The 23,585-nt window shown below is 44.2% G+C and overlaps 1 protein-coding gene across 2 annotated transcripts in view; it reads left to right on the forward strand.

Moving 5' to 3' along the window:
• Nucleotides 1–23,585, forward strand: part of ARHGEF3 (Rho guanine nucleotide exchange factor 3) — a 313,864-nt gene that overhangs the window by 82,226 nt on the left and 208,053 nt on the right. For both annotated transcript variants that reach the window (XM_042236047.1, XM_012099859.4), the window contains exon 3: nt 21,834–21,900. In XM_042236047.1, coding sequence (XP_042091981.1) covers nt 21,834–21,900 — 67 coding nt within the window. The remainder of the gene's footprint in view (nt 1–21,833; nt 21,901–23,585) is intronic.

The raw sequence follows: 23,585 nt of genomic DNA on the forward strand, positions 1-23,585 counted from the left end.
GAACAGCCTCAGGAAGCCAGAAATAACTTTCCATCCTTTGCTTTTGTTTCCCACTTACTGACCCAGATCTGTGGATATCTTGGTCACTCACTTTGTTGTTTCTTAACGTTTCTTCACCTCTCTCACCAGCTTGCTTGCAGTTTCCAGGTTTGCAGGGTTCAGTCTCCCCAGCGCCTGGTAACCTGGGAGCACTTGGGAAAGGTTTGTGGGATGAACGCGGGTGGAGGAGGCAGGCAGGCAACTGCTCTCTGCTATGTCATCACCTCCTCTCAGAAACCTGGTGGTCTTGTCCATCTCTACAAAGTCACTGGCCCTGAGCTCTTGCTGCCCACACTGTATGTCACTGCAACATGCCCGGAGACCAGCCAAGGGGTAGAGAGCATCCGGGGCTCCTGGGAGCAGCACACATCGTATCATCAGAGGACTGTCGTCTGGGGCTGCCTGTGCTGTTCTAGCCTCCCCACAGCGATGGTACCAGAGCAGCAGCGCTGCTTTTCAGGATTGCACATCTATTTTAATTTAAATTCATGTGTTGGTGTCAGAAGATTTCCTTGTTTTTCTTGGGGAGCATTCATAGGCCAGTGTTGAACAAATTACCATCCTTTGCTCCAAAAGAAATCCACTTTCCCCTAACATTCTGGATTTCCAGGATCCAGAAGGAGAACTGATGTTGCTGCTGATTGCAGGTGTGTATCAGGGTCAGGCGGTGAGCTGGTCATCCTGGGGCCACTGAGGAGTCTTGAAGGATCTCTTTCCACTGTGGAAGGCCAGGCTCACCTCTGTGTTTTTTCCTCTCCCTTCAATTCTGCTCTGAGAGCCAAACTAATCCAAAATATTATCCTTACCTCCATGGGCCCTTCGAGTTTCAGAATCTATGAAAGTCTACAGCAAGAATCCTTCTAATCCAACTCAGTGGACATGAGTTTGAGAAAACTCTGGGAAATAGAGGACTGCCGATGGTGACTGCAGCCATGAAATTAAAAGACATTTGCTCCTTGGAAGAAAAGCTATGACCAACCTAGACAGCATATTAAAAAGCAGAGACATTACTTTGCTGACAAAGGTCTGTGTAGTCAAAGCTATGGTTTTCCAGTGGTCATGTATGCGTGTGAGATTTGGACCATAAAGAAAGCTGAGCACTGAAGAATTGATGCTTTTGAACTGTGGTGTTGGAGAAGACTCTTGAGAGTCCCTTGGATTGCAAGGAGATCAGAGCAGTCAATCTTCAAGGAAATCAGTCCTGGATATTCATTGGAAGGACTGATGCTGAAGCTGAAGCTCCAGTACTTTGGCCACCTGATGCAAAGAACTGACTCATTGGAAAAGACCCTGATGCTGGGAAAGATTGAAGGTGGGAGGAGAAGGGGACGTCAGAGGATAAGGTGGTTGGATGGCATCCCCGACTCGAAGGACATGAGTTTGAGTAAACTCCGGGAATTGGTGATGGACAGGAAGCCTGGCGTGCTGCAGTCCATGGGTTTGCAAAGAGTCAGACACAAGTTAGCGACTGAACAACAAGGGTGAGAATATTCATTTGATTGTAGTTCAATGCTGGCAGTTGAACTAATGGAAAGTACACAAAGGGATAAAAAATTCTACCACAATCAGTGTTATAGTGTTTTCCTTATTTTTAAAAATATATGAGTTTATTCAAAGATGTAACTTTATACCACACTTTTTAATTTAATATAAGCATTTGTTCATGACATTGACAAATTAAAAGTTTTAGTTAAGGGCCCATCCCTCTCTCTATACTTGTAACATGCTCACCTACCTGTCCTGAGTGAGTCTACTTACTTGCTGTCTGCCCATCTTGGGTTGAGGACCTCCTCTGTGAGGATGAGTTGCTGCTGTTGTTGAGTCGCTCAGTCACGTCTGACTCTTTGTGACCCCATGGACTGCAGCACACCGGGCCTTCTTGATCCTCACCATCTCCCAGAGTTTACCCAAGTTCATGTCCATTGAATTGCTGATGCTATCCAACCAGCTTATCCTCTGCCACCCTCTTCTCCTCCTGCCTTTAATCTTTCCCAGCATCAGGGTCTTTTCCAATCAGGATGGGTTGGGTTCTAGGAAAACACAACTCCCTGCCCAGAGACAGTTGTAATTATACAATGGAGCAGAGCAGAAATAAACAGAGGAAGATGCCAGATGGTGGGGTCTATGGGCAGAGTAGAGTATTCAGTGCCACAGTGGTGGCCCAGTCTCTTGTGACTGTTCCACATCACGGAAGACTACCTGCATCATGGGGACTGAATTTAAACACCAAATTGGGAGTCTTCCTATGGAAAAGGCAGCTCAGTGGGTGCTCAAGACTTGGCGTGTAGGCTTAACTGAGGGCTGTAAGTTAAGGTGTGAGCAGCTTGACTGTGGTTGAACTGGGACAGTCAGGCTGAGAAGGAGTCACTGAATCTGACCTGGCTTGCTGAGCCCGCCAAGGAGGGCTGGGCTGCAAGCGCAGGATTCTCTGACACTGGAAGTTAGGTGGTTTTGGAACACCCTAGCCACTGTTGGAGGCAGAAGGACGTTTTCAGAGGGGCGTCTTTCCACAGACCACGTGACCTTGTTGTTGTTGTTTAGTCACTAAGTCACAGCTGAGTCTTTGCAACCCTATGGGCTGTAGCCTGCCAGGCTCCCTATCCATAGGATTTCCCAGGCAAGAATACTGGAGTGGGTTTGCCATTTCCTTCTTGAGCCAACTCTTAGTTTTCCAGTCTCTAAATGAGGGTGGTAGATTAGCTGGTTCTCTGAGGATCCTTCCAGCTCTTACCTATTTGAGTTTTAGGCACATTATCTGAAAATAAACAATTAAATAGACAATTAAAATGACCAGGTTTGAAACCGTACAGGCTTATGAGTCCTGGTGAAACACATGGGTAGGTTTGGTTTTGTTTTATTTTTTTTCTCTCCAACAGCTAGTTCTGGTAAATTGCTAAGGAAGCTGTGAGAAGCACAGAACAGCCCCAGAGACGGTGTTTCTTGGTGGCCCCTACCTGTAGCTCTGGCCATCTGGTTTGCAGGGAAGCTTTGTCAGCTTTTTAGTCTGGTGATGGGAAGTGAACTCGCTGCCACAAATCTCATGCTCCAAAAGGCTGGAATGGCACATTAAGGAAGATTTACCCTGGCTTCACCCTCCAGTGTGAACTTGTGAGCAGGCCATAGATTAAATAACACATGACCATCAACAGCTGTGGGAAAACCAGCTGTGTGGATGTCAGCATGCGTTTCCAAGACACCAATTACATGTCTCGGTCCAGAGGTTTGCTCTAATGCTAATGTCTCGTCTCCAGAGCTGGACCCGCACCAGGAGGATAGGGAGGGATGCTGATGATGTTGGCCGTGCTCTTTGGTGACTGTGCTGGTGTGACTTACCCGTCTGTTCATCAGGCATCCCTGGGGCCAGTGTTCGTGTGACACAGTAGGGGGCTTGATAGTGAATCATCTCAAAGCTCAGAAGCAATGCATTACCCTCCATAGGAAGTGCTAGCAGGCATATCACCCTCCATAGGAAGTGCTAGCAGGCATACAGCTTTGCAAGGAGGTGGCCTGGATTATGTGAAGGTCAGGATGAGCAGTGCCGGGGCAAGAGTGCTACATTCTGACTGATGTGGTTTGAAGCCTGGCATCATCGATGCTTCCTGGCTGTGTGATCTGGGGCAAGTTACTTGAGCTCTCTGTGCCTCTGATTCCCCACCTATAAATCTGAAAAATAATCTTGTGTTGTCAGCATTAAATAGGCGATCGAATGTTAGGCTCTCATCGCCTGATTAATGACTTCTGTTGGAGGTGGTGGTGGACTAGCATGGTGTCAAGTTCAGAACACCTAACGTGTATTGTATGCCACAGGCAGGGCAATACAGCACATGACAGACACTGTTCCTCTCCCCTGAGTACATTCATGTCAACTCAGGAGGGCTCTATTATTATCATTCCAACTGATGAACAAACAGAGAATTAAGTAACTTGCCTAAAGGCACAGAGTCAGTGAGTGGTAGATAAGGGATTTGAAACCCAGGCAGCTGGCTCTAGAGTTCTTGTTCTTAACTACTACTCTATACAGTCTCCATGAAATCATAAGAGCTGTTCAGAGCGCTTCCCATAGGTCAGGAAACATTCCAGGCATTTTCTATAGATTGATTCATTTACTCTTCACAAAAAACCCTCTGAAGTGGTTGCTATTTTTCTACCAATTTTACAGTGAGGAAACTGCTAGAAAGGGGTGAGAATGTGGCTGAGTGGAGTTCACATCCTCATGAGCTGGGTGATGTAAGACAGAGAGGCTAATGTCTGGGAGCCTCAGGGTGGCTGCAGGCTAAGAAGGGACCTGGCGGGGTGAGACCTTCTCAGAAGGTGGTTGTTTAATTATTAGTGAGAGGGCTTTATTCACAGACCCCAGCTTTGTTCTTGTCTCCTGGTAGCTGGGCAGGGCGGTGAGTTCCTGGCTTCTTAGGGGAAGAGAAATTTAAAGGAGTGTCCCCACCCCCAGTGTGGGCCTGCTGTGGACTGGGGCACAGCTTGGCCCCACCACAGAGGCTGTGCTGGGCCTTGAAGGTGAGAGTTCTGCCCTGGGAAGTGAAGACACTGTGAACCTGTCCCAGCCCACTTCGGGGCAAACTGTCTAATAAGCCTGGGTCTCAGTCTCCTTAGATGCAAAACCAAGTGCTTCTGGGATCAAAGCATGTGATTCAAAGCACCCAATGCAGAAATTTTATATTTTCACCATACGGAATAAGTGAGTCTTGTGGCCTTTATTTTACACACTGAAGCTGTGGAACTTTGCAAGACGCCTTCTCAGCAGCCAGTCCCTTTTGTCAGCTATGTGACCTGTGCTGTTTCTTCCTCCAGAACAACAGCAGAAGCTATATTATGGTTGTTGAGCGCAAGTTTGTGGGTTTTTTTTTTTTTCTTTTTTGGTCTAATTAATTATTGTAAGCATGGAGTTCTGGGTCATTGTAAGGTTCTTGGAAAATGCTGCCAAAGTATCCTGTGGAAACATTATACCAATTTATTCATTCATCATTGTGAAGCAAAATGCCTGCTTCTCTGCATTCTTGCCCACACTGGATATGACCATGTCAGATTTGCCAATTTGAAAGGCAAACGTGCTCTTTATTTAGATTTCCATTTTGATAGTTACTAAGGAGGGTAACATCCGCTGGATTATCAAAAAAGCAAGAGAGTTCCAGAAAAACATCTATTTCTGCTTTATTGACTATGCCAAAGCCTTTGACTGTGTGGATCACAAAAAAGTGTGGAAAATTCTGAAAGAAATGGGAATACCAGACCACCTGACCTGCCTCTTGAGAAACCTATATGCAGGTCAGGAAGCAACAGTTAGAACTGGACATGGAACAACAGACTGGTTCCAAATAGGAAAAGGAGTACGTCAAGGCTGCATATTGTCACCCTGCTTATTTAACTTCTATGCAGAGTACATCATGAGAAACGCTGGGCTGGAAGAAACACAAGCTGGAATCAAGATTGCCGAGAGAAATATCAATCACCTCAGATATGCAGATGACACCACCCTTATGGCAGAAAGTGAAGAGGAGCTAAAAGCCTCTTGATGAAAGTGAAAGAGGAGAGTGAAAAAATTGGCTTAAAGCTCAACATTCAGAAAACTAAGATCATGACGTTTGGTCCCATCACTTCATGGGAAAGAGATGGGGAAACAGTGTCAGACTTTATTTTTGGGGCTCTAAAGTCACTGCAGATGGTGATTGCAGCTGTGAAATTAAAAGACATGTACTCCTTGGAAGGAAAGTTTTGACCAACCTAGATAGCATATTAAAAAGCAGAGATATTACTTTGCCACCGAAGGTCCATCAGTCAAGGCTATGGTTTTCCAGTAGTCATGTATGGATGTGAGAGTTGGACTGTGAAGAAAGCTGAGCACCGGAGAATTGATGCTTTTGAACTGTGATGTTGGAGAAGACTCTTGAGAGTCCCTTGGACTGCAAGGAGATCCAGCCAGTCCATCCTAAAGGAGATTAGTCCTGGATGTTCATTGGAAGGACTGATGCTGAGGCTGAGGCTGAAACTCTGATACTTTGGCCACCTCATGCGAAGAGTTGACTCACTGGAAAATACCCTGATGCTGGGAGGGATTGGGGGAAGAGGAGAAGGGACGACAGAGGATGAGATGGCTGGATGGCATTACCGACTCGATGGACCTGAGTCTGAGTGAACTCTGGGAGTTGGTGATGGACAGGGATGCCTGGCGTGCTGTGATTCATGGGGTCGCAAAGAGTCGGACATGACTGAACCACTGAACTGAAGGAGAATAAACATTTTTTGTTGTTCATTGGCTGTGTGGATTTCTTCTTTGGTGAACTGTCTATGTTATGGCAAAACATTTTAGTGTCCTTTTATTTAAAAAGCTATTTTCTGATTACAGAATTCACTTATGCATATCCTAAAAGTTCAGATAGTGTAGGAATGTGTAGCATTGCAAGTGCAGGTTCCCGGGATCAATCTTAACCCCAGAAATGACCACAGATGACAGTGTGAACCTTATGTTTCTTGTAATTTTCTAAAAATTTCCGAATGCCCTCCTTTCACCTTAAAGATTTCCAAAGGTTCACACATGGCTTTTGCATCTTAAACAAGTCTTTCGCTGAGTAGCTTTTTTGTTGAATAAAAGTAGCAGATTTATTTTGATAAATCGATTTTTTTCTAGAAGCCACGCAGGCTAGTGGAGGGGAGCATACTGAATTCGGGGTCCCCACTGACTGCTCTCACGTCTCCCTGTGCTCAGCTGGGTGTGTGCAGTCTGTGGGCCTGTCCAGCCCTGGGGTCAGTGCCCATGAGCTGCCCAGAGGAGCGCTTTCTGCTTTGAATGTCAGGCTGCTGATCTGTCAAGGCGGCAGCAAGAGGATGAGGGCTCCTGACCTCTCTCAGCATCAGCACCGGGCCAGTGCATGGTGACAGTAGTTGACAGTAGTCATCGGTAACAGCCAGCATCTCCCTGTATGGCCTTTACATGCTCCAGTCTGCTTAGACCACACAGAAACGCTATGCAACGTAAAATCTAATATTATCCCTGGTTTTCACACATAAGACGGGTTCCTAGAGACCCCATCATTTGCTGAGGATCCCTAGAAAGCAAGGGCCAGAGAGCCAGAACTCAGACCTATGCCTGCCAGGCATGGAGGCCTCTCCGGAGGTTAGCCACCTGCTCTGCAGCTCTGGATAGCCTCACGAATCCCACCTCCCTGTCCACCTTGATACATATTAGTCTGGTCCAGAAGCATCGGGGACCTGAGAAACCCCAGGAGGTTATCATTTTGGTAAAGTCTTGAGCAAGTTGGAAGCAGGTAAAAAGATGAACTCAGGAGCTGCATCCCTGAATCAGGGCTCCGGAGCAAAGAGAGCACCTGTGCCTGGATGGCAGGATGTGGTTGTCATGGCAGCAGCTATGGCAACGCTGATGCAAGTGCTGGCCCTGTTCCCACTGGAGACCAGCTGGTGAGCTGGAAGATGAAGTGCCCAAGAGAATGGGCTGAACCATCTTTGATAGAAATAATTGATAAATAGCACATAACTGATCAACATGGTTATTTTTCTCTCCCAGTTTATGGCTTTTGTGGATTAGGTGGCCGGAAAATTCTTAGGCAGTTTGGCGGGACTCTGGCTGAGAGCAGGCATCCTGGAATCAGGCTGTCTGGCCCTGACCTCTAACTCTGGGTCATTTCCAAGTCTAACTTCTTAGTGCCTCAGCCTTCTCTTCTGTTATAGCCCTTATTTCTGTTATGAGCCCCCATGAAAATGAAATGAATTAAGCCACAGAAAAGGCACAGCAGCAGTATTACTATTCTTATTATTATTAGTAATAATAGTTCCCACTTTTACTCAGAATTCCCTTTCTCTGAGTAATTCTCTTACTCAGAATTTTGGGGGCGGCTTGCTGTTTGTCATAGTGGTGAAATTATCTCAGTTTGACCGGTGCCCTTAGCATCACCTTTCCCTTTTCTGCACATAAGCTGTAACAGGTCTGATGTGGTCCCATCCCACCGCCATATTTCACTGACAGTTTGGGAATAAACATGTTTTAATGTGTGGCCCCAGTCACTGCCAGAAACAGCATTTATGGAGCTTCTAATTACCTTGGAGACTGTGGTAGGTCCTATATTAGAGAGTCAATAAACTGCTTTAAGTGATGCTGGCTAATTTAAGAATTTTGGGGTGTTTTTGGAGTTGGAATCAACAGAACATTTGTTAGAGATGCTCAATTCTGAAGACTAATTTTAAAGGTTGTGATTTTCAATTTGGAAAATTGGGCCACCTACATACTGATTTATTAGCATCTGATCAATATATTACTAAAAAAAAAAAAAAAAAAACTGTGAGGACTTTCTTTGCTCTTCTCTAGGCAAAAAGCCCTTGTGGAGCCTCTGTCAGAGAGGAACTGGAAAACTATGGTGTCTGTAGATTAATTTTTGAGTTAGAGCTTTCCAAGATTTGAAAAACATGAATTTATCCCCCTCCTTTTTGTTTCTGATTTGTATATAGCTAAGTAGAACAATTCTAAAGGCTTTTCTTAATTTTCTTAAGACAAAAATTGGATAGTTCAAGGTGATTTTTTTGAACATGTCTTCTAAGGATTATTTTGATCCAAATCCATTTAAAACATTAAGAAAACTCAGCCATTAACTTCTTTTTTTTTTTTAGAATGTTAACATTGTACTCCATTTGCTTTTTCATTTTCTCTCACCGTCCTAAAGAGAGGAGGGATTGATGCTTAGATATTATTTATTTATTGGCTGCACGTGGCTTTTTTCTGTGCCTGGGCTTTCTCTAGTTGCCATGAGTAGGGGCTGCTCTCTAGCTGCAGTGCGGTGCCTTCTCTTGCTGCGGATCACAAGGCTCTAGGACTCTCGGGCCTCAGTAGTTACAGCCTGCGGGCCCTAGAGCTCGGGCTCAGTAGTTGGGGTGCATGGGCTCAGTTGCTCTGTGCCCCGTGGGATCTTAACCAGTCCAGGGATTGAACCCCGGTCTGCGGCACTGGTAGGCCACTGTACCACCAGGGAAGTCCAGCCACTAACTTTTTCAAGCTGCAACTATTTTTTTAATCAAAGCATAATGTGCACACAGTGAAGTTTACCAATATGAATGGATTTTTAGTTGCAGATGTAGAAAAACTGATAAGACTAATCTCTGATTATTTATTACTATTATTTAAGATCAATTGCGTTTCACATAAAGAGGAACCAACCCTGTAACCCTGGCTCTGGGTCTGGTACGTAGCAAGGATTTTAGTTCCCATCTCCTTTCCTCTGTTGTCACTGATTCTGCAGTGGTTTTAACATCTGTTTCTCTGTTCAGGTTTCCTGGAGCCAGGCTGCATGGGTTTGAATCCTAGCTCTGCACCTCCTAGTTGTGTGATTTTGGACAAGTCACTTAACCTCTCTGAGCTTCGTTTTCCTCATCTATGAAGTGAGAATAATAGCAGTGCCTACTTGTAAAATCGTTTTGAGGATTAAATGAGTTAATATTTATTAAGTACTGAGAACAGTGGCACATAGTAAGTGTTAAAAATAAATAAATAAACCTTTAAAAATGTCATTTTCATGACAGAGAAGTTGAGTATTCTCCTGGTTCATAAGGCAGAGGTCAGTGGTGTTAATAAACTGGGGTGACCGAGACCTGATTCCACATCCCTGGAGTTGCGGGCCATTGACTCATCAGTGGAGAGCTCCAGTTTCTCATTTCAGATGAGGGGTGGGGGTCGGTGCTCTCAGTGTTGGCTCATAGGAAGGTAAGGCGCGTACAAGGAGTCCTGGTTAGAAAAACACACGCTCGGGAAAGAACAGGCTCTCCCCAGGCAAAACTTTAGAAAAACAACAATCTGCTGCTCCTTGATTAAAGGGTAGAAAGCTAATTATCCTTTCCGGAGGGACGTGAAGCTGCTCTCTGCCGGGCTGTGACCTGGAGAGGCAGGATGTGGATTGCCTTAGGAGGTAATGAAGCCTTTCCCGTTGACAGTGTGCCATCATTCAGATGGTCGCAGGCGGGAAGAGGGAGAACCATCCCCATGCTTTTAAAGCAACCCCCAAATGCTTTAGAAACAGCATTTGCAGGTCAGTACTCGGAGCATATGAAAAAATAATTTTCTTCAGTTGGATTTCCAAAAGACCTTTGTTACAAAGCATCCCTTCAAAAATATCCTGTAATTTCTGCTAACTAGACTAGCTCATAATTAGCTCGACTATTTGAAACTTACCACTGCCAATGAGAAATCATCCATGCAATGATGATGGGGGTCAGGATGCCAACAAGGGGTAACCAGGAAACGTTATTTTTGTGCTGAGTAAATGCCAAGAAGTATTAAGTCTAGTTTCTTCAGTCAAAGGAGGAGACTGTGAAACATTCCATCTTGGGATATTTGTGTATGTGTTTTCTCACTGTCTTCCATACCATCCTGTTAGGAATAGCAAGTTCCTGTTGACCTGTACTGTTTGGCCAGAGATGTCAAGAAAGTTCAAAGAAGTCTTACAAATATTTTTTGAGCATCTTCCATGTACCAGAGGCTGGGGATGAGGCATTAGAAAGACAGAAGTGCCTGTCCTCAGGGAGCTTACATTTTTTCTTTTTCTTTTTTTTTTTTTTAAGTTTCCAGTATCACTGTTTTTATAGCATTTTAGTTGAGACATTAAAATGTCTTGTCAGGGATCCCAGCAGGACAGCCATATCTTTGTAAATCTTTTAATGCTTGTAACTGAATTATTTGTGCATAGGGACCAAAAGTGTTTATTTTTTAATCTGTTTATTTTTAATTGGGAGGTAATTACCTTACAATATTGTGTTGGTTTCTGCCATACATCAACATGAATCAGCCATAACTATACGTATGTCCCTCCCTCTTGAACCTCCCTCCCACCTCCCAGCCCATCCCACCCCTCTAGGTTGTCACAGAGCACCAAGTGTGAGGGGAGCTCACATTTTAATGACTCAGTGGACTAGCCAATACCTAAGATCCTGGTCAATTTGTATTTTCCATGAACAGTGTTTCTGGGAAATCTGCAGACATATCCCTCTCAGCTCTTGCCCCCCAGCTCTGCTTACTTCCTCGATTTATCAAGTCACCAGGGACTTCTGCTTTGCCAAATTCAGTGAGCATTTCTCCTTCCCTACTTAATGACATCATAGAGCACCCCTTCCCTAAACATTTTCTTCTCTGGCCTCTGGGATGCCCCTGCTCACTTTGTCAGGACTCCTCTTCTGTCTAAAGGATGATGACTCTTGAGTACAGTCTCCAGTTCCTTAAATTCAGCTGCAGATTCCGCATCTCTCTTTAGAGGCCCGTACCAAAACACTTGTCATATTTCAAATGCAATAGTCCACTCTTAATTTTCATCCCCAAAACTGCTGCTCTGATAAGTCTTCCTCACCTTCCCAGTTGCTCAGCCTAAAATTCTTAAAGCATCCTTTATTTCTTTTTTATTTCATCCCTGTGTCAACCCACCAGCAAATCCCGTTACCTTACCTTCAAATATGTCCATAATTCTAGCACTGCTCACCAACCCCACTGCCACCATCTTGGTCCAGGTCCCTGTTGCCCCTAATCTGGGCCACCCTCTCCTTCTCCCTGCCCTTTGTCCTGTAGCTATTATCTCCATGCAGCATTGAGATCAGTCCTTTAAGTTAGACCGTGTTTCTTCTCTGTTTAGAATCCTTTGTGGTTTCCCAGCTCATCCAGAACTAAAATCCAAAAGACCTGGCCTTCTAGTTCATCACCCAGAAGGAAGATAACTCTTAAAGCGCACCTTTTGCGTACCAGGCACAAAGAGCTCTACATACATTTACTCATTTAATCCACACAGTGGCACCGTGTTATGAGTGCGCTGTGTAGAAGAGTGTTATAACCTCCATTTTACAGAAGGGAGAAGTAGGAACAGAGAGGTTAGGTCACTCGCCCAGTGTCACGCAGCTGGTGAATAGCAGAGATGGCTCCAGTATCTGCGCTCTTAACCACTGTGCCCAACTGTCCCTTGATGGCTCCACCTGAGAGTCACTGAAATTTGTCAATAGCAGTCTGTCTTCTGGAAGATTGCACTCATGAAAAATTGTCCTGAAGATACCAGCTTTGCAGGAAGCTCCAGTGTAAGAAGCAGCACAGCAGAATGGCTTGTGAACTGGGAGCAGAAGACAGAATGGGTAACACTGCAGAATCTCTGAGCAGTTGGGGGTGGAGAGTGGGAGGAAGCACAGAAAGCCAGAGGATGTGGGAATTTTTATCATTGTTGAATAATTCACGTAAATATGTGCCTCGGAAACAGACTAGTAGGGCTGGTTTCTCATGGTACCAGTAAAACTTCGCATCTAAGCCATTTCTGTCAGTTCCCAAGCTGTACAGAATGGTCTCCTGGCTCTTATTTACATATTTCCCTTTTCCGGAATAGTTAATATAATAGCATTTTACTTTGCATTATTATTCATGAGCATTTTTTCCATGAGATATGTATCTTTTATTTTGCCTGAAAATTGCAAACAGAGGAGCCTGGCGTGCTATATTACATGGGGCTGCAGAGTTGGACATGACTTAGCAGCTGAACAACAACAAGCTTTACTCTACCCTCACTTTTTAAAAAATTGTGGTAAACTACACATAACGAAGTATTAGCAGTTGTAACTGTTATAATAATTGAGTGGCGTTAAGTACATTCACAGTATTGTGCACATGTCACCATTATCTCATCCTGGAACTTTTAAAAAATTACCCTCAAAGGAAACTGTACATGCATTAAATAGCCACTGTCCATTTGCTCTCTTACCCTGGCCCCTGGCTACCACGTGTCTGCTGTTTCTGTGGATTTGCCTATCCTGGGTATTCCATGTAAATGGAATCATACAGTATGTGGCCTTTTGTGTCTGACTTTTTTCACTTTGCATAAGGTTTTCAAGATTGTTACATGTTGTAGCATGTATCAGGACGTCATCCTTTTTGTGGTTGAATAACACTCCATTTTATGCATGCGTACCACATTTTGTTTATCCATTTTCATTCATTATTTGATCAAAATTTTATATATTTTCAGTATGGTTACTAGAGTATCAGCTATGTGCTAGACACTCTGCTTCATCCTGTATCCTGAATATATAAAGAGCCTTTACATATCAATAACAGAAAAGAGAATCCCTTTATATAAATGAGTAAATAAACCTGAACAAACATTTCGCAAAAGGGGAATTATAAATATAATAATTTCATGAGTTTAAAAATCATTTCAATCTCTTCTTTTTAGTTAATTTTGGAATTAGTTTGGTTAGAGCAATTCTTTATTATTTAGCAACAGATCATAAACGTTTGTTTGAGATATGCTCCATTTGGGAAAGAATTTCATTTGTTGCTCCATTCAAGTAGGCATGTGACCTAAAGATCATTTCCATTGGTTTTTCTAGAGACTATGTCTCTAAAGCCTTTGTAAAAATACTTTGTACCTTTGAATGTTTCTGAATTCAGATGGATACAGATATCTCTTTGGAGAATGTCCCACTTTATGTGGGTCTCAGCTTACACGTTTTGAGTGGTCAGTAACTGCTGAAATATAGAGCAGTGAATTTTCAAAGTTTGAGGCTCTTTGAAACTGTAAGTGCTGTTTTTCTATAACTGAGCTGTCCAGTAAGGTAGACACATGCCGCCTGTCCCTGCTGAGCACTTGAAACGTGGCTAGTGCCAGTTAAGATGTGCTGCAAGGGTGAAATACTCAGTGGATTTTGAAGATTTGGTATAAAAAATGCAAAATATTTCTAATTTTCTCCTGTTGATTGCATGTTGAACTGATAATACTATCTGGATATATTGGGCTCAGGAAACTGTATTATTAAAATTAAACTTACCTGCTTTTTTTTTCCTACCATTTTAATGTGACTCATAGAAAATTTTAAATTACATATGTTGCCCACATGATATTTCTATTGAACAGAGTGCTAAAAATAACAGGTGCATGGGTGGAGAATGGGAGAGAAGTCTGAACAGACTTGACTTCTTTGCCTTCAGAATCTTGAAGAGGTCCCACGAGAGAGGCTGCAGTGGATCTGTATGCTTCCAGGAGCCTCCCCGTAGGTCTCTGCCTTCACCCTGGATCCCCCTCAGCTATCTTCTCCTCTCTCTAGCCTGATGGATCTTTCTTTTTAAAAGAATTTTTTCTGGAGTGTAGTTGATTTAGTGTGTCAGTTTCTACAGGTGTACAGCAAGGTGAGTCAGTTGTACATATACACATATCCACTCATTTTGTTTATTTATTCTTAGATTCTTTGGCCCTACAGGCCATGCAGAGTGTTGAGTAGAGTCCCCCGTGCTCTACAGCCATTCCTTATTAGTCATCTATTTTATGTAGTGTGTATATGTCAGTCCTGAGTGAGTGAGTGAGAGTTGCTCAGTTGTGTCCAACTCTTGGGACCCCATGGACTGTATAGCCTGCCAGGCTCCTCTGTCCATGGAGTTCTTCAGGCAAGAATACTGGAGTGGGTTGCCATTTCCTTCTCCAGGGGATCTTCCCCACCCAGGGATTGAACACATGTCTCCTGCATTGCAGGCAGGTTCTTTACCATCTGAGCCACCAGGGAAGCCTACTATTAAAAGACATTTTAAGTATAAAGACAGGTCAGCTTAAAAAGCATCAGGAGATACATGCTTCACTGTATCTTATAATCTGTAGACAAAATGTAATTAAAATCTGTACACCTTTTCCAAGGAATACCCGAGACAGAAGTAGCAATCAAGTTATAAATGACAATCATCAATCAGATGATATAATTTAGATGAAGCTTATCTCTCTCAAAGAGTTGGGGACGGTCAGTCCTAGTCTCCCAGTTTATCCACAGGGATCTTTCTAAAGGCAGTCCTCATCATGTCACTCCTCACTTTACAATTTCAGCAGCACCCCGTTACCCCCAAGCCCAGCCTTTAAGGCTCCGCCTTGGCACCTGCTCCGCCTTCTCTCATGCCTCTCTGCCGCCTCCTCCACCTGTCAGGGGCCTTTTTATAGGCATCATTATGATTTCCATTATGTGCACAATAGGTTCCCATAGTAATGATTTAAAAATACATAATGTAAACCGTAGTGTCCGCATTTATGCCGCCTAACCCCCACCCCAGCTATGTCATCAGCCACTGTCAACAGTCAGGTGTGTGCTCTTCCAGGGCCCTCACCCTGCACACACACTGCTGATTCTGTGTGTGTGTGTGTGTGTGTGTGTGTGTGTGTGTGTGTGAACCTCAATGGGTTTACATGTTGTCTTGGGTCTTATTTCCCATATTTTAAGGTTTCTGCTAGTGAGGATTTAGATTTACCTCACTATTCTTAATGGATGCTTGAGATTTTGTTACATAGCTTTGCCGTGATTTATTCCTGTTTATTACTATTTTCAGTTCTACACTTTTTCACCCATATAGCAAAATATCAGCTATTATAATATCCACCTCTGTATCCCCATATAGATTGAATAAGCAGCAACATTTTGCCCTGTTAGCTTCAGAATTTTTATGTGAATAACGGAAACATTCCACGCAGAGAGGAAGCCTTCTGTGTGCTCCACCCAGTCACTTTCCCCTCTCCATCCCCAGAGGGAAGGAAGCTGCCTTCTGCAGTTGATATAGCCTGTTTAGTCTTACACTTCTACGACACGTGGCCATAAACAGGGTGTTACTTTGTGCATTCCTCAATAGTATCATACCATATGGGTATCTCCTGCGACTTGAATTTTCATTCTTTTTAAAGATTTTCGTTATCATATACTTCTGTGTTGTCTTCCATTTGATAGGAATGAGTATAGCTAATGAATATAGCTTCATTTAATCCATTTCCTTATTCACAGAATTTCAGTTGTCATACTTTTAATTCCAGTTGTTCAAATGTGTTTTCTCTCCTTACCTCTGGACTCTTTTTTATCTTCTGTGGAACAGCCTGGCTAAGATTGGAATGATCTGTTTTGAAAGTTTTGTAGAATTCATCAATATAACTGTCTGGTCTGATGCTTTCTTTAATTTTTTTTTTATTAGTTATTGAGGTTTTAGGTTTTGTATTTCTCCTTGAGGTATTTTTGATAAGTTACATAGTTTGAAGGAAGATATGTTTTAAGTTTTCAGATTTAACGATGTCGAGGCGTTGCTAGCAGTGTTTTGTCACTAACTTGATGTTGTGTCTATAGTTCTGTGCCTCCATCCATAATAGTATTTGCAGTGTTCTCCCTGCCCCCTTTTAACTTGATCAGTTTTGCCAGTTTTGTCTGTTTGATTAATCTTTTCAAAGATCAGTTTTTTACCTCCTGCACTTTGAACATGCTTTTCCTGGGGCCTGGCCTGCAGTTCCCTTTTCTCATCACCTGGCCGAGTCTTTCTTCTAGCTCTGCAAACCTTGATTGAGGCCCTTTGGCACTCCCTACCACCACACTCTCCACAGCAGCCCCCGCCCCCCACCCTGCAATTTTTGGGCTGGTTGTTCTGCAAGCTCCAGGAAAGTAGGAACTGATCTGTTTGCTTCGCCACAGTCTCTAACATGTGGCATTGTGTGGGGGTATAGTAGGTGCTCAGGAAGGAAAGGGAAAGAAATGAATGAGTCTATTATACATAAAGAGCTACAGATTCATTCTCCAGGGAGAGAAGGCTCTCTTTCAGGCTGTATTCCCAAAAGGACTGTTGTAAAGAGGATGTAACTGGTGTTGAGTGATTGAACCAGCTGAGCAATCTGAGGTTCTGTAGTTCTTTTTTCCATAATTTATCAGGAAGTAAAAAGCTGGACTTGCAGCCATGGCGTGACTGGAATGAGGCTGAGTGTGAGTCAGTGAGCTACAGAAACATGTACCAAGTAGTGCCTTTCTACTTATATTTAAGAGAAAGACAAGCCAAAGTGATGAGATGTCCATTTTGCAAACTCTTTCCAATGAGCTTCTCCAGGAAGACTTGGGTCTTCGCTGGGGTAAGCACCTGCCAGTCCATCCTTGATCATATACTCAAAACAGAAACTAAAAAGACATTTAAGTGAAAGAAATCACCACATCTTCGGTGGTCCAACCAGAATAAGAAATACCTGGCTTTAGATTTTCTTATAAAGTATAGCTGTTTTCCTAGTAATTCTACAGCTTCTCATGGAGAGAGAGGTAAAACAAAAGAAAAGAAATTCAAGGAAAGTTTTGTTAGCAAGATGCTCTGGACTGACAGTTAAGATATTAAAATATTTGCAACACATAAAACATGCTGGCAAAGGTGGTAATCTTTGAAAAGGAAGAGGGGAGTGGGAAACCAGGAAATATCAGTAGAAAGTCAGGGCTCTTTTCACAGTTACGTTATGTTCATATTTATGACCATCTTATTGTCACCTAACAAAATATTCATAGCACGTTAAAGCCTTTGTTCTATTTTACTTACATTACACAATTTGTAAGACTCAGTTGTAAATTTCACTGTCTCTCTGACAGGAGCCTTGCCAATGAAAATGGCAAGTGATATCTTCCTTACTGGTTACGTTGACTCAATAATAATAACAGCAAGTTTGAACAGGTATTAAATGTCAGACTCTCTGCTAAACATTTGTATAATACATTGTTATTTTTAGGTCAACTATTTCTATTCCCTTTTTATAGCACATTAATTTTTCATTTTTATAAAAAGAGATTATTATCCCCATTTTCCAAATGAGAAGATGGAGGCTCAGGGGGAGTAGAAAGTAGGTGGCCTGGCTGAAGTGCCCCAGCAAGAAAGGGAAGGAGGGACTCTTGGAGCCCCAGGTCTTAGCACCAGACTTCGGCCCCCACAGAGCTGGCAGTGGCAGCAGCCGGACTCCCAGGCGCTTGGGAGATGCTGTGGATGCAGGCATCATTCTCTGGTGGTGGGAGAGAGTCACATTTGTTTAACGTGGTGGGAAAATGCATCCTGTTTCTAACTCTGAGGCCTGTCACTCCTGACCTTATTCTGATTCCAGCCACGCACACTCCTGAATCTGAGATCTTCCCCTAGATGCACCTTGACTCCTGACTTTTCACTCTTACCTTGGGCATTTCTGTATCTACTGTGAGCTCTCCCTAGTGTGGAGAGTTTATACCTTTTCTTTCCAGTTTTTCCTAAGATTGTAACCTCCTTCCAGTCAAGAATCTGAGCCTCCCGTCTCTGCAGTCTCTATCCTGCCGCTCACCCAGCCCTGACTCACATCACCCCATCCCTCTGTGGAGGGTGGAGATGGAGGTGGGTGACCCCTGGTTAGCACTGCCCTCCTGACATCCGTGGGTGGGCTGTGCTTCCTAACCATGTGTGCACATGCCGTGCACAGATCTGGATCACTTAGGGGCCTGAGGACCCCATATACTACAGAGAACTACCCCCAGTGTAGCTTGGATCTGAGAAGCCTATGAAACCAAGTGCCATTTTCTCCCTTGGACTTTTGCTGACAGTGCAAAGAAGTTGTCTGTAAAACAAAAGAAACATACCCAGGACTGGTTGCCCCTTCTGTGGTGCCCACCTGGCTTTGACTGGCTTCTGAGATGCTGTCCTTCATGCCTGCCAGTTCCCCTGGGCTTCCTAAAGGAGCCTTCTCAGGAGGGTGCCTTTTACTCCCCGAAGCTGTCCTTCGAGGCCACGTGGGTGGTAGTGTTTGGCTGGAGAGAAGGAAACTATCAGGGGACTCCTGATGCCAGATGAGATTGTTAAAAGGGGCTGCAGCCAAGGTGAATGATCTGGAAGCCTGGCTGGTGGTGGAATGCCGGGGTGGAGAGCAGCATTTGGAGATAGCCGTCTTCTAGGTAGGTTTCCTGGCACTTTCCCCAGCCACTGGGGATGTGATTGTGTTGCCCAAGAGTGCCCTGGACTGATGGACTTGCTCTGATGCATTTTGTTTGTCTATGAGGCCTCTTAGTGTGAGGCCCTGCTAAACCGCTACCCTCCCACAAGGAACCTCCAGGCTGCATTCTTCCAAACGCGTGGAAGCCCTCTTTGGTGGGGCTTCTCTCTGTTTGAGAGGGGCTACATCCCCTGAATCTGGAATCCGACACGTCTGGGTATGAATCCCACCTTGGCCGCCTACCAGCTATGTCACTTCTGGTATCTGGTTTAACCTCTCTGGACCTCAGTTTATCCTGTCTGTTAAAATGGGATAATGGTAATATCCCCATTATGCCATAATAATATACAATTTTGTGTGAAAACATATTATGATATGAAGTTACCATTACTGTGTATTTAAATGTGTGTAGTGTTCTTGCCTGGAGAATCCCACCGACGGGGGGAGCCTGGTGGGCTGCCATCTCTGGGGTCGCACAGAGTCGGTCATGACTGAAGCAACTTAGCAGCAGCAGCAGCAAGGCCATACATGTAAATGTATAAAATATGGTAATATGTAGTGCCACTGTAATGTATTAACATTACAGTATAGCACCCCACTCCAGTACTCTTGCCTGGAAAATCCCATGGACGGAGGAGCCTTGTAGGCTGCAGTCCATGGGGTCTCTAGGAGTTGGACATGACTGAGCGACTTCACTTTCACTTTTCACTTTCATGCATTGGAGAAGGAAATGGCAACCCACTCCAGTGTTCTTGCCTGGAGAATCCCAGGGATGGGAGAGCCTGGTATGGAGTCACACAGAGTCGGACATGACTGAAGCAACTCAGCAGCATAGCACAGCAGAAGAACCCATCTTCCTGTTATTCTAAGATTTAGATTATGTAGGCAGAATACTTACAACAGTCCCTGGCACATCATGTAACTCCGTCACTGTTAATTATCATGACCGTCATGTTCTGTGGACTGCAGCGTGTGAAACAGGGACACACTGACTCAGAATGTTCTGGTATATGTTGTTGCTCTGGAAGCAGTGACGCTCATTGGGTAATTAGGAGAGCAAAGCCCAGTTATAACCTGGGAGGAGAGGGAACGGTAACCAGGGAGAAGTACTGTTCAGTTCTAAGTTTGTTTGTGTGTGTGCTTTTTTTTTTTTTTTAAAGGGAGAAATATCTCTTCAGAAGAGCTGAGACCAACATGGTACCTAATAAGAGAAGAGTATTAAATCTAAATAACCACCCACATTTGCTCTGTTTGTCTTGAGAAGTTATTAGCCTAGGTTTCCATTGTATGCGTGGGTGAGGAGGAGGGTGAGACAGAAGAAGGGGGTTAGACGCAAAGACACGTCAGGCGGGAGTTCCCATCTGTTTCAGCCAGTTGTCCCAGCTCTGCTGTGGGCCCTGGGCTGACATCTGCTGAGAACTGAGCAGTGACAACACCGGAGTCAGAGCCCTGCTCTCGTCTTGGCTCTGAGCGCTGGGTATTATCTCTCCTGTTTTGCACGTAAGAATGTGAAAGCTCAAGAGCTTCAACCTCGGGCTCAGGGTCACACAGCTAACAAAATGCTGTGGGATTTGAGATCACACACTTGAGACCAGAATCCTGATTTCACCTGTGTGGTGAGAGTCAAGTCACTGAATAGTTTTTTAGGTCCCTGTTTTGTTATTTATGAAATGGGTGCAACAGTGAAGCCCAGCTCCCAGTGGAGAGTGGTGACAGTAACTGCTCAGCATATGCTGTTTTAAGTTCTCAGTGCCTGTCAGCTGCTGCTGTTATTATAATTACCTTGTGTTTTGTTTGTTTATGTCTTCTGCCTGACTCACGGGGTGGACATGATGCGTTCTGGTACGGCAGAGCCAGTCCAGGTTTTTATCAGGCCTGACCTTCTGCAGAGCCTGTGCTGTGGTCACCACAAGCATCCTACCTTGTGTTCCTGCTCACTGTGGCAGGGAGGTCAAAGAAGAGGGCTGAGTATCATGTGAAAAGCCAGCACCACCACCCTTCAGCACATCAGTGACTAACCCTCAGGGCGAGTCCAAGGTGGACCTCCTGCACGGATGCTTTTCAGTGAAGTACTTCAAGCAAACACAGCATTTGACTATCCATATAGACAGACATAGCATTTTGGGAGGAGTCATTTATCTGCTGCTGCTGCTGCTAAGTCGCTTCAGTTGTGTCCGACTCTGTGCGACCCCATAGATGGCTGCCCACCAGGCTCCCCCGTCCCTGGGATTCTCCAGGCAAGAACACTGGAGTGGGTTGCCATTTCCTTCTCCAATGCATGAAAGTGAAAAGTGAAAGGGAAGTCACTCAGTCATGTCCGCCGCTCCATAAAAATGTCACAGTACATGTTCCTGTGGGTATGTTGCAGTCACAAAATTGAATTCACTTTACAAGACAGAAGTAAGGCATTCCTGGTGTGTCTGCGGCCTCCCAGCCCCCTTCCCGCATCTTTCCTCTTTTGTACCGTTTGCCTGCCACTTGTGTGGATCCGACTTGAACCTGCCTCTGTTACATCTAAGGAGATTGATTCGTGGGGAGAGATTAATAGGCAAGGAAGCCAGTTCTGACTTGTTAGGCAGTGGCTGCTTAACAGTTGTCCTGTCAACCGTCCCTTTAGAAGTCTAGGGAGCCCAAGTGTGGCCTGTGTGGAGGAGCAGGGACTCCCCAGCGAGCAAGCAACAAGGGAGGGTTCCTGGCTGTGCCCGAAGCTACAAACATCACCTGATGACATCCCTCTGGGAGCCGCCCGTCTGTGAAAAGTAAAGACTGGAGTTTGGTCTGGCTCTATAATTGTATCCAGTGTAGACTTTCGATTTTCTTTTAAATTTTCCTTTTTTTTTTTTAAAGGTGAGGGATTGACGTTTCTCAGTGACTTTGGAGCTTTCCTCCCCGGGGGCCTGGGAAGGAGTCTAGAGTGTGTTTGGCTGCTCAAGATTGCTGAGCTGTAGAAAACTCCAGCCACCTCATTTCTGCAAGCATCTTTCCTTCTGATGAAACTCCATCTGAAACTGGTGATTTCCTCTGAACAATGAGTACATCTCTTTTTTTGTCCTCTTCCAGGCCTAAACGGCAGCGGCAGAACAACTTTCCCATGTTTCCATCTCCTAAAGCCTGGCATTTCAGAGGGGTAAGTGTTTTCCCCTGAGCAATCCCACCCGTTACTTGTCCTCTTCTGGGTGCTGCAGAGAGGACTCAGCTGAGGTGGACTTTCCGAGCCAAGTCTCCACCAAGCTTTTGTGCTTTACCACCTGGGGAAGTCATCTTTGCATCAGCGCCTATGGTTTAATTAAAAAACTCCAAGTGGTTCAGTAAGTACCCAGTGATGTTTGCCTGCTCTGTAGGTGCTGAGTTACTGGAAGCATCTTATGAAGAAGCCAGGAGATGTCAAGGTTGATGAAATGGGCACTGTGGCTGTTTTGGGGGAACAAGAAAGGTGCAGAGTGAAGGAAAAAGAAATCAGAAATATACTGTCTGTTCATATGTAGTTTTATGACTTTGTGGGGAGCTTTACTTTACAAAAGGAGAGAGGTCTGTAAGCTTTAAACATTAGATGCTGAAGGGAATCGTGGAATTCTCCCAGTCACAAAGCTCTAGACCCTTAGAGGTGTAGGGAGGGTCAGATTTAACCTTTGCTTGATGCAAAATTCTCCTCCTTTATATAATAGGGATAATAATAGTAGCCAAAGTGGCCCATCTGAATGTCAAAATGAATTCTAGCTCTGACTTCAGGAACAGGACTCCTGCCAGTGTAGAGTATGCTCTGAGCTCTGTATCACCAACAGGCCTTTGCATACGTTGTACCTTATGCCCAAAACAATCTCCTGCTGCATGACACCACACTCCTGCACACGCTGGACTGGCCCACCCACTTCATCCATCGGGTATAATCTTTGACATCACCTTCCATGGGAACACATCATGTCCACCCCTTAAATCTGACCTAGAGGCATCTCCTGTGGATCCCTGTAGTTCTTTTTCTCATTGTTAAAAGATTGTTAGTTAACATGTAGTGACATTTAAGATTGGAAGCCCCAAGCACTGGAGACCTTATCACTTTCTCTTGTTACTGCATTATCCCTGGGCCTAGCACAGTGCCTAGAACATACATGCTTAATTAAGGTGAATGAATAAATGGAATGAATGAATGAATAAATCTCTCACATATATCTGACACAAAATTCACTTAGATTATGTTTCAGGTTCTTCAGTCTTTCAGCAGTGTTTTTACTGGTTCAGTACATCTTTAATACCCTACATACACCTCAGTCATTTTCCCCAAATGTCTTTTAAAAATACAAATCGTGGCTCTCTTTTAGCTCAGTTTTCAGTATGCTTTTAACTGAATACAAAGAGAAATGTGTTGGCCTCTTAAGTAGATGTGTGTGTCTTACGAGTCTAAGTCATGTACCTCCTCGGTTGGTTATGGTTTTGTGAACAAGACCCCCATTTCTCAAAGTGTGTTCAGTTGGATGATCATAAACATTAAGTGAAAAAAAAGGCTTGTGTGCTGCAACAGACTTGGGACACCCTGAGAGCACCAAATTAAGGTATGTTCACTGTGCAGGACTTCTCAGAGCCTTCAGTGTGTTGATGTGCATGGAGACCATGTGAAGGAGAGCTGATGGAGTTTGCGTGGAGCATCTCCCAAAGTCATTGGCCATAAACCCTTTCTTGAAAAAATAGTTCGTATACACTTTGACATGGTTGACATCTGTAGTTGGTTTTGAACTAAAGAGAAGTTGAACTGTTTTGAAGGTGTTTATTTTCTCTCTCTCTCTACCTTCCCTTGAGTGTACCACCCCCTTTCTTCCG

The sequence above is a fragment of the Ovis aries genome, chromosome 19, assembly GCF_016772045.2.
Source record: "Ovis aries strain OAR_USU_Benz2616 breed Rambouillet chromosome 19, ARS-UI_Ramb_v3.0, whole genome shotgun sequence".
Classification (NCBI taxonomy): Eukaryota; Metazoa; Chordata; class Mammalia; order Artiodactyla; family Bovidae; genus Ovis; species Ovis aries.